Below are 14,339 nucleotides of genomic sequence, written 5' to 3' on the forward strand. Positions count from 1 at the left end.
TTGTGTGTAGCTATACCTCAACGCTGATAAAGGATGAGGAAGTTTTAAGGGAGGAACACTAGGCACTCCTTAGAGAATTTCTTGGAAGAAGGGAAGGCAAAGCTAGAGAAGAAAAAGCAAAATAGAGAAGAGCCATATTGCTCTTCTACATGGCTAACATGCTTAATGACAATGGAGAAAAAGAAGTGAAGCTTGAAAGGTTTTGATTGAACTTACCTTGCAAGGAAAACCTAAACTCGTGTGCCTACAAAGGCGCTTATGCAAACCGTCTCAGGACTTTACAATGAATGTGAAGTGTTGTTAAAGCTTTAGTTCCACATAGTCTCTTATCCCATGGAAGGTAGTTTTTATGTCATGACTGCAGGTACTCTGCCGGAATAAATCAGCCTTAAAAGAGGTGGATTTCTAAGCATAACTACATTGACTGGATGTCAAGGAATGAAACCCTCAATGTGGAATAAAGAACCGGTACTTCTTGCTGAAGGAGAACTATAGGGCAAGTCTCCACGAAGGTCCCATTGACCTGGTAAGTTCTATCATCCACAAACTCTAAGCCTCATCACACCAACCCTTCAAAAATCTCTCGAGCACCAAAGCTCTAAAGAGACAAATGAAAACCCCAAGAAGGAGGCCCTTTACCACAGAAGGAACCATGTGGGAGACTCAAGAACCATCACACATAACCCAACCCCTGGAACCTCCACTCCATAAAGAACCCAAAGCCTTAAATGAAACTTATGTGGATACTAAAGGCTATAAGAGCCTGAATAGCTATACTGATCCTATCTCCTAAGACCACCAAACTTCAACAAAAACAAGTCTAGATTCCCAAGGCTAGTATCCCAAGTCTACAATGGACTCCAAAGGACAAATTGGTGTGGATTCCCAAAAGGGAAGGAGAAGAAGATCAAGAAATGGTCCAACCCTAAAAGGATGGTCGATAACCATATAAAGCTCATTAATAGCCCAAGGATGCTACCAACAATGATGGTGGATAACCATAGAAAGCTGATTAATAGCCCAAGGATGATACTAAGGACAAAGCCATATTTGGGTACCAAAAATGAAGCAAGCCAAAAGGTACACCTAGTAGAGATAAAGATAAAAGAATGGTTTCAAAAATCATCATCATTCTTAAATAATATCCACCAACATGTCGCACCAAAGCAAATATGGATACCCAAAAAGATTGATAAAGGAAATTCTATGGTAGAAGAGTCATGGACCAAATAGGAAAAGGAACAACTCTAGAAGAAAATGTGAGAACTCCCATCGACCTTAGGTCTCCAGGAGAAATCATTGGAGAAAATCCTAGAAATTCCTACCTCCATACCTAGAAACATAAAAGCCCGTTGGCAAGGAAACCTTATATTGGGATAGTCCTCATTTCTTACATGGGTAGAAGCCTTATTTATGAAGAGATTGTTGTCATCTACATCCCGAATCAAGGGCTAAAAGAAGCCATTTCTCATCTAATCTCAAGTTTGTAACCCACTCTAAAGTCATCGTCGTCAAGAGGCCAAAACATGCCACGGGAATAAGAGTCAAGAGTCATGTGGTCATGTGCTGAAAGGACAAAACGAGCCCAAGCATAAATCCTAAGCACCTTATATCTTCTCTTCACTGCACTTTCAAGGTTGAGTCACTTGTGTTGGAGGGGCAAGCATAAAAGATTAAGTCAAGTCACCTATACATGATGTCATAAGCATAAGAATCAAGTCCAAGTCAAGTCAAAGGTCCTCACAACCATGTATTATTCACAAAAGGAGAAGCATTGACTCTGAAAGCCACTTAGGTACATCTCTGGATGGGGGGACCCTAGCGAAGTCACTAAGGGGGAAACCTCGAAGTGTCTTGGCATAGTATATGACCCATCACCTAAGGACCCATCATAATTTCCTTTCTTGCACTGCATGATCTTAATCTTATGAAACATTTTTGGATGACAAATTACTTAACAATTACATTAGGCATGATTTTATTGTTCCAATCTGTATATGCGCATGATGACACATTATGCATGCACAAAACACTTAGGATAGGGGCCTCATCATCGAAGGCCCATGGACCCCCCATGAGTGTCTTGCACAACATGATTTGCATTAAGCATAAATAGGGGACTAACATTATAAGGTGTAGCATTAATGCACAAGAAGTTGTTAAGGCCCAAGCACTGAAAAAACACTTAAAAATCCATACATAATTTCTTTGATCGTGGCAATTCTTGACTCTTGGACAATCCCACCTTTTCCAACAATTGCACATCAACTTTAGTTTGTTAATCTCACTTTTATGATCACAATCTGACCTCATCAATCTCACATCAATCCTATTTCTAAAATTATGATTTGACTCCACCCATTCAACCCTCTTATTGTTTTTGTTGACTTTAGAGCGACAATTTGCTTTTCAAATCGTCGATCCTCTGAATCTTCGATAAATGATCAGATCCCTTAAATTGTCGTGATCCGACCCATGTTGATCTCAACAGTTAGCCAATTTGACTCAAGTGCCACGTTCGCAGGATCACTATATACAGCAACATTATCGATCTCACCTGATATTTGAGCAAAGCTAATTGAAGCATGATTTTCCAAAGCATGCAACTTGCAACCACTTGGTTGGCCTAATGCATCCACACCTTTTTCCAATTCTTATGCACTCAGTTATTGTTATGTAGCCAAGAGGATTAGCTGCAAGAACTCAATCATTGTTAGGCATATAATCAAGGCAATGCAATGACAATATTCAATGCCAATCCTTTTCACTTGGATGCATATGCAATTTTGGTTTCCTTGAATCTACACACCAAATCAAGGTTTATGCAATCCTTTAACTACAAAATGCACAGTAATAAGCAAAATTTCAATCAAAGTACAAATGACAACAGCCATAAACCTATGTGGTACCTTTATAAGCTTCCACAAACAAACATATGTGGTACCTTCACAAGCAAACATATGTGGTACCTTCACAAGCTTCCATAAACCTATGTGGTACCTTCACAAGCATATGCAACACATGAATGCATTATTCCGAAGAACAAATAAGAAAAATTTCAATCAAAGTACTCCATATTCACATCTAAAGCACTGTAAACCATCGTAAGCTCGATGAGACATCACAACTCTCCAGTCGAAACTCCGATGCAAGACAAATTCCTTTAGCCACACAACGTATCTAGCGAGGGAAAGATTCTTCCCTTTTTGGGATCACTTCAAAGTCTTAATTCTAGAAGCTAATCCAATCAACTTTTCTTAAGGTCCATTACATATAAAGAAGCTTATCTTTGTATAAAAACAAGGGTTCCTTCTAGGGTCATTGGTCTAGTTCTCTTATTCGGAGATTAACTTATGTCAAAAATCTCTAAGGGTTTTTTGTTTACTCTTAAGGACTTCTCTTCCAAGTTGAAGGTCCCTTAAAAATTATTTTAATGTAGATTTTTCAAGTCATTTTACAAATCTTAAGGATTTGGCCTCATTGAATTAAGCACATCAAATCCCTTCTTTTCTTGCTTTTGACCTTAATTTTGGTCCTTATCCATCAAAGTCAATTAATTTGGCCACTTGAAGACACTCAAGGCTTTGTTTTTGAGATATGACCCTACACTTGATCAAGGTATTCTTAATTTCCTTGATTTAAGGGTTAATTGAGACTTTCTCTCGCTAAAAAAAAACTTTTCTTGGATTGATCCAATCTAACAATATATTTTAATCAACTAGATGTTAATTCTAGAGTTCTAACCTTCTTGATCTTAATCTTGCTTTCTTAAAAGATCACATCTCTCTCTCTCTCTCTCTCTCTCTCTCTCTCTCTCTCTCTCTCTCTCTCTCTCTCTCTCTCTCTCTCTCTCTCTCTCTCAATTTCTCCTTTTAAAGTTTTCTCTCTCTAAAAATTCTTTGGTTGATCTTGCACCAATTCTCAAAAATAATTCTAAATATCAATCATAAAATTTCTAATTGAACTAAGGTATTTTCTCCATCTCAATGCTATTTTCTCTCTATATAATCTTAATCTTATTTTCTCACTCTAGGACTATGACCAACCCTAATTTTATAATTAAATTCTAAATCTTTTAATTTATATCCCATCACTTATAATTTACCCTAAAAGCTAATCTAGATTTGGGCTCATCTCAATCTAGAGTAATTAGACCAATTTCCTCTCTCTAAAAATGGATTTGGTTTAAGTTTCTCCTATAATTTGATAATTTGATAAATTATTCTATGGTTTGGAGTAGACTATCTGACATCTATTTTGCTAAGGTCCAAGGTATAAAAAGGGTTTTGGTATGGGCATTGAATTAAGGCAAAAAGGGGTTAATGATAGACCTTAGAGGTCTTTGGTCTAGAAAGATATACAAATTTATTTAATTATGTTTTCGAATTAATTTAAATCAAATTGCTAGTTTTAATATAAAAAAGGCAAGAAAATTATAATTTTATGAGCACTTGAATGTACCTTGCAAATTTGAGCTTGAGGGTACTCTGCGGTGAGACCAGTGGACAAAAGACTTGGCCTCTCCCTTGTTTAAAATCCCATGAATTTCTTTTACAATTCCCAATGTTATACAAACTCCAGATCCCCACCTCTTACACCTCAACTGACTATTCTAGCCCTTTATAAAATGTATCCTAGGAGTAATCTAACAAGTACTACATTGAAATGTGAGCAAACTGTACTCTCCTAGCTTCCAAGAAAAAATCATAGATTTTCTCATGGCACCATATCTTTAGACAAATACACTTTAATCTTCATGTATCCATTGGTTTTTTCATGCACATAACCACATCACATGCATCCACCCCCACACATCTAGTTAACTAACACATCCATGCATGGCTAGAGTCTTCTATTAGTTCACTTTAGTAATCTCCATATTAACTACTATTTTCCTTCCAAAAATTAGTGCTCAAGAATTTGCAGCCACCTTTAATCTTAGGCTTTAATCATTTACATAGTCACCCTTGCATTTTATTATATTTACATCCTTTGCCAATGATGCTAATTCACACATCCCCTTACATATTTTTATGAGTAATTAATTCTCATTAATTAATTTCTCTAAAAAATAATACTTTCATTTTTGTTGGAAAAATTTCCTGATATTATTTTCCTTAATGGTGGGCTTCAAATGAAGGCCAAGATAGCACCTAGGCCTTCAATTTTGAAAATTTTGAAGGCTAGGGTGGTAGGGTTGCAAATTTCAAGCCTGGGTAGGACCTAGAGGGTTTGACCTTATTCACTCTAAGGGGAAATCAATAAATATATCAATGCAAATGGTTTACATTTGACCTATATATCTATACTTCACGCAAATTATTTACACTATCTAAGGTTCCTCTTTAGCATATTTGTAGGTAACACTGAACAACATTCTGATATACAAAGTTTCTCTAACAAAACAATTAACATATGTCTAATTAGAATTCGATATTCTTGAGTTATTTGTCTACTAATTAGCCTTTTGTTCTAATAAGCCAATGCAATTTTTGCAAGTATAAAATGAGTGACCTATGAATTCTCAACCCTAAGGTTCATTAAAATATGTGATGAGTGGCTCACCAAAATATATGATGAGTAGCCTATGAATTCTCAACCCCAAAGATAACTAAAGTGACGTATGAATCCTCAATTTGATTTAAAAAAAGAAATCAAATAGAGAAAACCATGTGAAGTAAAGTAAAACTTTATATATGTTTCAAACAAGTTGCATGATAGTTCTTTACACATATGTTGATGTCTTTTGTATCTATATTTAGGTGAGAAAGTGGCAGTGACTAGAGCATATGGTTGAGGAGATTTAAATAATGTCACCTTTCAACACTTGAAAAAGAGCACTTTGACAAAATGATGATGTTGTGATAATAATTTACCAGACTTTGTTGACTTCTTAATTCGTGCTCTTTTTTGTCAAGAATAATATATTGAAGGATATAATATAAATAAAAGAAACACTTCTTAATTCATGCTCTTTTTTGTTAAGAATAGTATATTGAAGGCATAAATAAAATGAACAATGGTAACTTTTTTAAGAAACTCTCGATAGCACCATTTGAAAGATAACTTAATTCATCTCTTAATTACCCAAAAAAAAGTCTTCTTGATGTCAACGTCAATGTCTTCACATGACCCTTGTTTGCTACTAGAGTGGAATCCTGCTCCTTCTCCTCCTTTTGTGTACAAGAGACTACATTATTTTTCAATAAAAAAGATTGTGGCAAAATAACTTTTATTTTATTTTCCTCTCTATGTGTAAGAGTTTTCAGTTTACTCCATCAAGTGGAGAAGTGGAGATTGGGTTGCCTAACACCACTATCTAGATTTTGGTCTAGTTTCATAGGGGAGGACTAAAGCTAACTCATTTTTAAGTCCTAAATAAGTTTCTCCACACACACACACACACACACACACACACACACACACACACACACACATGCTCACATGAAACACATTAAACTTCAATAATATCATGTTTAAGGAGAGTTGCATGGCCACTACTCAAAAATCATGTGTTTCGTGCTCACATGAAACACATTGAGATTCAGTATCACTTTGCACATAAGCTTATTACATTCAAGGAGAGCTGCATGGCCATTGCAATATCATATATTTCATGCTCGCATGAAACACATTAAGCTTCAGTACTATCACGTTCAGGGAGAGTCGCATGGCCATTGCTTGCTTGAAATGTTGTGTTTCGCACACACATTAAGATTCAGTATCGCTTTGTATGTGAGTTCATCATGTTTAGGGAGATTGCTTGATGACAAAGAATCGTGTTCACAAAGGCTCTTAGTAGGGATCAAACGGAGCAACATCTTTATTGACTCGATGTCAAACCATAAATGTATCACTTTGTGCATGAGCTTATCATGTTCAAGGAGAGTTGTATGGCCATTGCTTGAAATGTTGTATTTGACACACATCATCTTTATGTGCTGCTTCAACATTTTCAGACATGGCATTAACGACATGCTGCATAACAAACAACCTTTCATTATCCTCATTGTTTCTGCTCGAGGATGCATAGTTGTTTTGCTGCAATATCCCATTTTGCATGTCAGCCTGCTTCTTATAATAATCTGCCTGCACATGTCCAGGCTTACCACAATAAAAGCATCCACGTGTATCATTATACTGCCTTTGCCAATTTCCACGACCTCTTTGACTCCCCCTACCTCTGAATTGGCCTCTTCCACCTTCGTGTTGTTGTTGTTGTAAATTCTGGGACTGTTGTTGTTACTGTTGCTCGCCATAATTCTAATTACCTATTTGGCCACCTCCTTGGCCGCGTCCACGACCTCCTCTACCTCGTCCTCTTCCTGAACTTGTGTAGAAGGCCTGTTGCTCTGAACTATTTTTGTTTTGTGAAGACTGTTGGTTTTCACCCAAGCTCTTCTCTTCTATAATCAACATAGACACCAAATCTGTGAAATTGAGAATGTTTTCCCGAGTCTGAATAGACGTCTTAAATGCCTTGTATTGTGGCCCGAGACCACGTAGACAGACTTCCATCTTATCATCATCATCTACTGAAACGCCAATAGATGCAAGGGATTCCACAACACCCTTGATCTTCAATGCATAGTCATTCACAGACATACTCTTTTTCTCCACAGTATGAAGTTCATTCTTCAACTGTATCTTTCATGCCTTGGTATTCGTTTCATAGAGTTTTACCAAGGTGTCCCATGCCTCCTTGGGGGACTTAGCATCCTGTATGTGCCCAATCATGGTGTCGTGTATACTGATAGAGAGCCAATACATAACTTTTCTAGCTCCTTGGTTCCAATCCTTGAAGTCTTTCACATCTGCAGCAGTCGGATTGATCTTCGGTATCTCTGGTGCCTCTTCATTGCTCACCTTCTATGTAGTCCCAGTAACCCTTTCCCATCAGGAAATTTGTCAACCTGAACCTCCAAGCATGGAAGTTATTCTTATCAAGCTTCTCAGCAACAATCTGGTTTATGCCATCATTTGACATCTTGCCAGACACACAAATTTACCAGAAACACCACTTTGGTTTGTCCTGCACAAACTGATGTATTTTCGGCAGCGGTACTGTATTACACTCAAATGTCACAACCAGTGACCTCAATGTGCATACATACACCCAATGGCAACTGTTGACCTCCTTGCAGCACACACAATGTCTGCACAACCAATCTCTCTTTCTGCAGTTCTTAAAACAGAGTTCTGCAGAGAATCGATGACTTATCCACAGTGCTTGAAATCGCCTGCTTTTCAAAAAACGAAGGTCCTAACGCGCCCGAAACGCGTTTTCGGTCCGAAAATTTTAGTTCGATAGGACAATATAGTTGCCCTATGGCTTTACTCCCGCCGAAGAAAGCTCCTCAATCAGAGATCGTTTTCCGGTGCCTCCCGTAGAGCTCCCGACAAGGGTGTAGTCACCAATACAAATAGGGAAGAGTAGATGAAGCTCTTACCCTCGTACCGCTTCCTGTGCTTCTCTTGCTTGCAGCTCAGCCCTTAGCATGAACCAGGCTCTGATACCATGAAAAGATGCAGCGGAGAAAAGAGCTTGAGCTCTTGCAAGCACACACACACTCACAAAACCCTAAAAGAGAACACACAAGGTGAGAGGCTGAAAATCTTCTTCTTCTTCAACCAACACTCAACACACCATGTACAAAGATAAGAGTACACCAAATATGAAAAGGTACTCAACCAAATACATACTAGGGTTCTCTATAGTGAGAACCCAATTAAATGAGCTGGTGCTATAACTATGCTAGTCTCTAGAATGGCTGTCACACAGACTGTCATCCCACTGGCCGCATATCACCCATGATCTCACCAACCATGCTAGTGGTGTAAGTGTGGGGCCTATCCCCAAGATGGGTCATCAGTGTCCACCACCTCACTAGATGAACTTGATATCTCAACAAATCTCAAACCCAACAGGAGCTAGAGTAGCTCAAACTTTGTGAAGAAAAACCATGGATGGAGCCTGCATTGTAGTTTGTGATGAAGGCTCCAAGGTCAGATGAATAAGGCTTTGGAGAAGCCTTGACCAAAGGTGGCTAGCCTTGTAGGCCAACATATATGAAGGCAGATAGAGGAAGCAGTCAGTTAGGTTGTGTTCGTGCATTGAGAGAAAGTTGGCTTTGTCTATCATGAAGAGAAAATCAGCGCTGTTCATAATCAAACTGTCATCATCATCATGAAGCAAAGAGTCGTTGTGGCCGAGTTTGAACGGTATACCTTTGATTTTGAGTTGATTACCTACGTGGGTGTTCGCAACATTCTTTTAATGTATTTAACTTTCCAGATGACATGTTTTATTACTAGCTTTGATCCATCCTAGAATAGTAAATTTTTAATTCCTCAACATCAACTCAGCCATCCCTAAGGAGTTTTTTGATTTGCCCCCTTCCCCAATGTGGGTGGCACTCTTATCTTCCAACGGCATCCCCATCTTGAGCCTCAACATCAAAGAGAGCCTCCCCCCACAAGTCTTCCAGATCAATCTACATGTCCGCCTTTACCCTGCAGGTACCCCAGCTGAAGAGGCCTACAATGCTACCCTCCATCTGGTTTGAACATTAGGCTTCTATGGACGGGTGTCGCATATCGACCCCTCCCCACTCGAGATTGTATCCTTCCTTGCACCTATGGCTCTGGGAGAACCGTACCCTTGTGCAGCTAAAGTGGAACCCATGCTAGTAGCACCAGAAATATCCATCTGGTTTGAGAGGTAGGCTTCTATGGACAGGTGACACATCGACCGTACCCTTGTGCAGCTAAAGTGGGACCCATGCTAGTGGCACCAGAAATATCCATCTGGTTTGAGTGGTAGCCTTCTATGGACCGGTGGCACATCGACCCCTCCCCACTCAAGATTGTAGATGATCCTTCCAGGCACCTAGGAGAACCGCACCCTTGTGCAACTAAAGCGGGATCCATGCTAGTGGTTCTCGGAGCACCCCCAGCTACCCTTTCTTCTCCTACTTTGCCCAACTAGGAAGGAGGACATTTTCATGGGATTGAGGGCACACGGCCGCTAGTTGGATTGGAGAGCTCACAGCATTTCTTTCCTTGTACACTCCAAGTTCTGGAAGAGGTGGTGGACAATTTTGCTAGAGGAAAATTTCCATTTCTCTCCTGTTGGTGGCCCACAATAGTCTAGTAGTGGCACCTGGCTGGTGATAGCTGGCAGCCCTGCCACCCACAATAGATGTGAAGCCCCTTGGGCCCTTAGGAGTCCCAACAACACTGCCTTTGGGATTGCCCACAGATGTAGCATGTCTGGTGGTGGATTCTCCGCCTACTCACGATGAACAGATAAACAGCTTGTTATGTTACATGGAGGGTCATGACCTCGGACTCACACACATCTCCGGATCACCACCATCACTGCCGCCGAAGTCTCGTAGGCAGTCTCTTGGACCAAACTGAAACACATGGATCAAAGGTGGGAGCTCATCAGCAATCGTAGCCTAGCACATTACTACAGAGAGCCTATAAAGCATTATGGTGACATGTGCACTACAGTGAGACTACAAACCTATGCATGAAGAATTGATACCTCTGCTACACGGATCAAAGGTGGGAGCTCATCAGAAACGTAGCCTAGCACATTACTACAGAGAGCCTATAAATCATTATGGTGACATGTGCACTACAAACCTATGCATGAAGAATTGATACCTCTGCTACATGTGCAAGTGTGCAGACGTGTGCGCATGCACACCACAGTTTACAAATGAACTTAAGACAGATAGTGAAACATTTAACATGACACAGAAAACAGATAGCTTTCATAAATTAAATGCGGTGTATTGAAGTGTTTAAGAGCAATCCGTAATTGCTCGGATTGTCTACATGATACATCAATTTTGTCATTGCTAGAACTTGGCTGCATTATCAAATCGTTGAGTGGCACATATCCTTGGTTCTTGAGTGGCAAGGTCAAACTCTTCAATTTTGTATAGACATCTTCACTGATTGCGTGGCTTTTGTCTCCCACAAGGAAACTGTGCACCTTACTATCAACCTCAATAAAAGCCTTTCCTGGCTTTTTCCATGCTGTTTCCAAATCTCTCCCCTCTTGAATTTGGTCTGTACAGTCACAGATGCCTGCATCTGCATAGAAGTTTGACATAAGTGCATACGCAGAGGCACTCTGGCAGCCCATAGCCATGACATGGTTCAAACACTGCTTTGCGAGTTCGAGCCTGCCATAAGTTCGGCAGTGGTTCAACAAAGACATCCAACTCACAACGTTGGGTGTCAATGGCATGGTTTGAAGCACTTGATGTGCTTCCTTCAAGCATCCTGCACGGCCCCAAAGGTCCACCATACAGTTATAATGCTCAAGTGTTGGTGTAAGTTTGCAATTCTCTTTCATGAATATAAAATGTTTACAGCCTTCTATTACTAAACCCAAGTGACTGCATGCAGACAGAAGGCAAAGGAATGAGACACCATTCGGTTTCACACCATGTCGCCCCATTTCGGCATAAAAGTCCATCACCCATTTGTACTTGCTATTGAGTGCAGATCCTGCAATCACTGCATTCCATGTCTCCACACAATCCTTTGACAATCTCTCAAATACTCTTCGAGCATCGGGAAGCTTCCCACATCTAGCATACATGTCAATAAGTGAGTTGCCAATGTAATTGTCTGACTCACAATTACATTCAAGTGCAATGTCATGGATTAGCATGCCTTCCTTTAGGGCCACCGTTGTCGAACATGCCTTCAACATGCTCAGTATTGTGGCTTTATCTGGCTTCCAGCCATTCTGCTGCATTTGATGAAAGTGTTGAAGAGCCTCTTGACCATAACCATGTTGGGCGAAACCTTCAATCATGGCATTCCATGTCACCACATCTGGCTTTGGCAACTCCCAGAAGATTTCCCATGCATCCCCGATGTTTCCAAACTTTGCATACATGTCAATGAGGGTGTTGCCAACAAATGTGTTGAGCATGTCCCCATTTTCAATTATCAGAGCATGGATTAGCTTGCCTTGATCTAAATCTGCCAAACTCGAACATGCTTTAAGGGCGGCGACAAACGTGGCACTGTCAGGTATTACCCCTTCTTGTTGCATTTGCTTAAAAAGTTTTAGAGCCCCATGACCCAACTTGTTCTGAGCATATGCAGCAATGATTGCATTCCAGGTAACCACGTTTGGCTTTGGGCCCTTGTGCTGCATTTTCTGAAAAAGTTGGAAAGCTTCCTCGGTGAACCCATGCTGCGAATATCCTGCAATCATGGCACTCCACGTCACAACATCACCCTTTGGGGACCTGTCAAAAACTTTGCGTGCATCTGTGAGGCTTGCACACTTAGCATACATGTCAATGAGGGTGTTGACAACAAAGACATCCATGTCACATGCTCTTTCAATAGCATAGGCATGGATGACATTTCCCTCTTCAAAAGCTCTGATTTCAGAGATTGCCTTTAGGACATTCACAAATGTGACCTTATCTGGACCCATCTCTGATTGCTGCATTTGCTTAAAGAGAAGGATAGCCTCTTCCCACGGCCCATGCAGTGCGTAACCTGCAATCATTGCATTCCATGTTATCGCATCAGTCTTCGACAATCTCTCAAACACCATGCGTGCATCCTCAATGCTGCCACATTTACCATACATGCCAACAAGAGTACTCCATACAAATGCATCCAAGTCAGAACCCCTTTCTACAATGCAGGCATGTACCAACTTGCCCCTATCTAAGGCTTCTCTGCTACAACATGCTTTTAAGATGTTGACAAGGGTAATATTATCAGGTGTAATGCCCTCATCTTCCATTTGCTGAAAGAGTTGAAGAGCCTCTTGGCCATGCTCATTTTGAGCATATCCTGCAATGATTGAATTCCATGCCACCACGTCTCTCTTTGGAATCCCACTAAACACTTTGTGAGCATCATGTATGCTGCAGTTTCTTCCATACATGTCGACAAGTGTATTGCAAATATGAGTATCCAACTCAAAGCTACTCTCAACGATATGGAAATGTATCAACTTGCCATGCAGAAGAGACGATGCATGGGAACATGCTTTTAAAACTGCAACAAAAGCATACCCGTCCAGCCTTATCTTTGACTGTAACATTTTATGATACAATTGGATGGCCTGATCACCATGTCCATGGCTAGCATGTGCTGAAATTATGGCACTACATGTGAAAACATTGTGTTCAGAGAGTCGGCGAAAGAGTTGGCTCGCGTCCAACAAGCTCCCACATGAAGCAAACATGCGGATCAAGTATCTACCCAAAAAGCAATATGAACCCAAGCCACATTCTACAATGCAAGTATACACTCTCCTGCCCGCTACCAAGTCTTTCTTGCTGCCGCACCTTTGCAGGAGTTCGCAAAACTCCTCTATGGAGTAACACATACTGCAAGGCTTTATATCAAGTGGCATGGAGTCCCATGTACAGAACAAAACAGACTGGAAGCTACTTACTGCTAAAGCTGAACATGTGCATATAGAAGTACCACTTTTTTAACCAGTAAAAGGCATCCGAAAACCCTTTTTAATCCATTTAGCGGCTGACTATGTGTAACAACATGCCCATCTGTTGTCTTTGCATTTTTTGACACAACCAAGCGGATTCATGCATACCTCTTGGTACTATCTTTTGAGCGCAAAAAACCTTAACTGCCATAACGATTGAACGCTCGACAGAGTCGACAGAGGAGTGCTCGTTAATGGTAGGAGATCCTAAGACGAAGAGCATCAACTGAGCAGCTGAGGAAGCAGGCACCCCTCCATAAATCTGCCCTTCAAAGGGCAGATTCGAAAAATCAATTATGCCTTCACAATGATTTATTTATTTATTATTATTATTATTATTATTATTATTTTGGAGAGAAACTTTAAAGAGTTGTATTAGGAAAAAAATCAATTATGCCTTCAGAGTGTTTTTTTTTTGGAGAGAAACTTTAAAGAGTTGTATTCAAGTGTTATATTGACAATTTTATTCAAGTGTGCATTAATTTGACACCCGCTTTCAGCTACGAGCACCGAATTAATGAGCCTGAACCTTAGTAAACAACAATGACAACCTCAGTAAAAGCTATTGCCTCCTGCCTTCTCCGCCATCCCGCCTGCTACACGCCACCGTACTTGTTCATCAACCTATTTTAGCATTTTAGACAAGGCACACTAGGTCAAGAGCAACAGACGACTTTTATCTCTTGCAAGTACACCTCTCTCTCTTGCAGTATTGCAAAATTGATACGAAGGGGAGCCTCTAACCCTCGAGCTCAGCACACATGGCAGAGGGATCCCCTTGGTTTCAATCTCGACGACCTGCACGAGGAGGAGGGTGATCACCTTGCACAGG

General features: G+C 40.4%; 1 protein-coding gene across 1 annotated transcript; it reads right to left on the reverse strand.

Moving 5' to 3' along the window:
* Positions 1-10,756: 10,756 nt before the first annotated feature.
* Positions 10,757-14,095, reverse strand: LOC147637657 (pentatricopeptide repeat-containing protein At5g16860-like). Its single transcript, XM_086799004.1, has 3 exons — positions 14,077-14,095; positions 13,616-13,807; positions 10,757-12,543 (listed from the first exon to the last, which is right to left on the reverse strand). Exons 1-3 carry the CDS (start codon positions 14,093-14,095, stop codon positions 10,757-10,759), a joined length of 1,998 nt encoding a protein of 665 aa, XP_086655130.1.
* Between the last annotated feature and the right edge of the window lie 244 nt (positions 14,096-14,339).

Source organism: Cibotium barometz, chromosome 6 (assembly GCF_041138505.1).
Source record: "Cibotium barometz isolate CiBa-2024 chromosome 6, ASM4113850v1, whole genome shotgun sequence".
NCBI classification, from domain to species: Eukaryota; Viridiplantae; Streptophyta; class Polypodiopsida; order Cyatheales; family Cibotiaceae; genus Cibotium; species Cibotium barometz.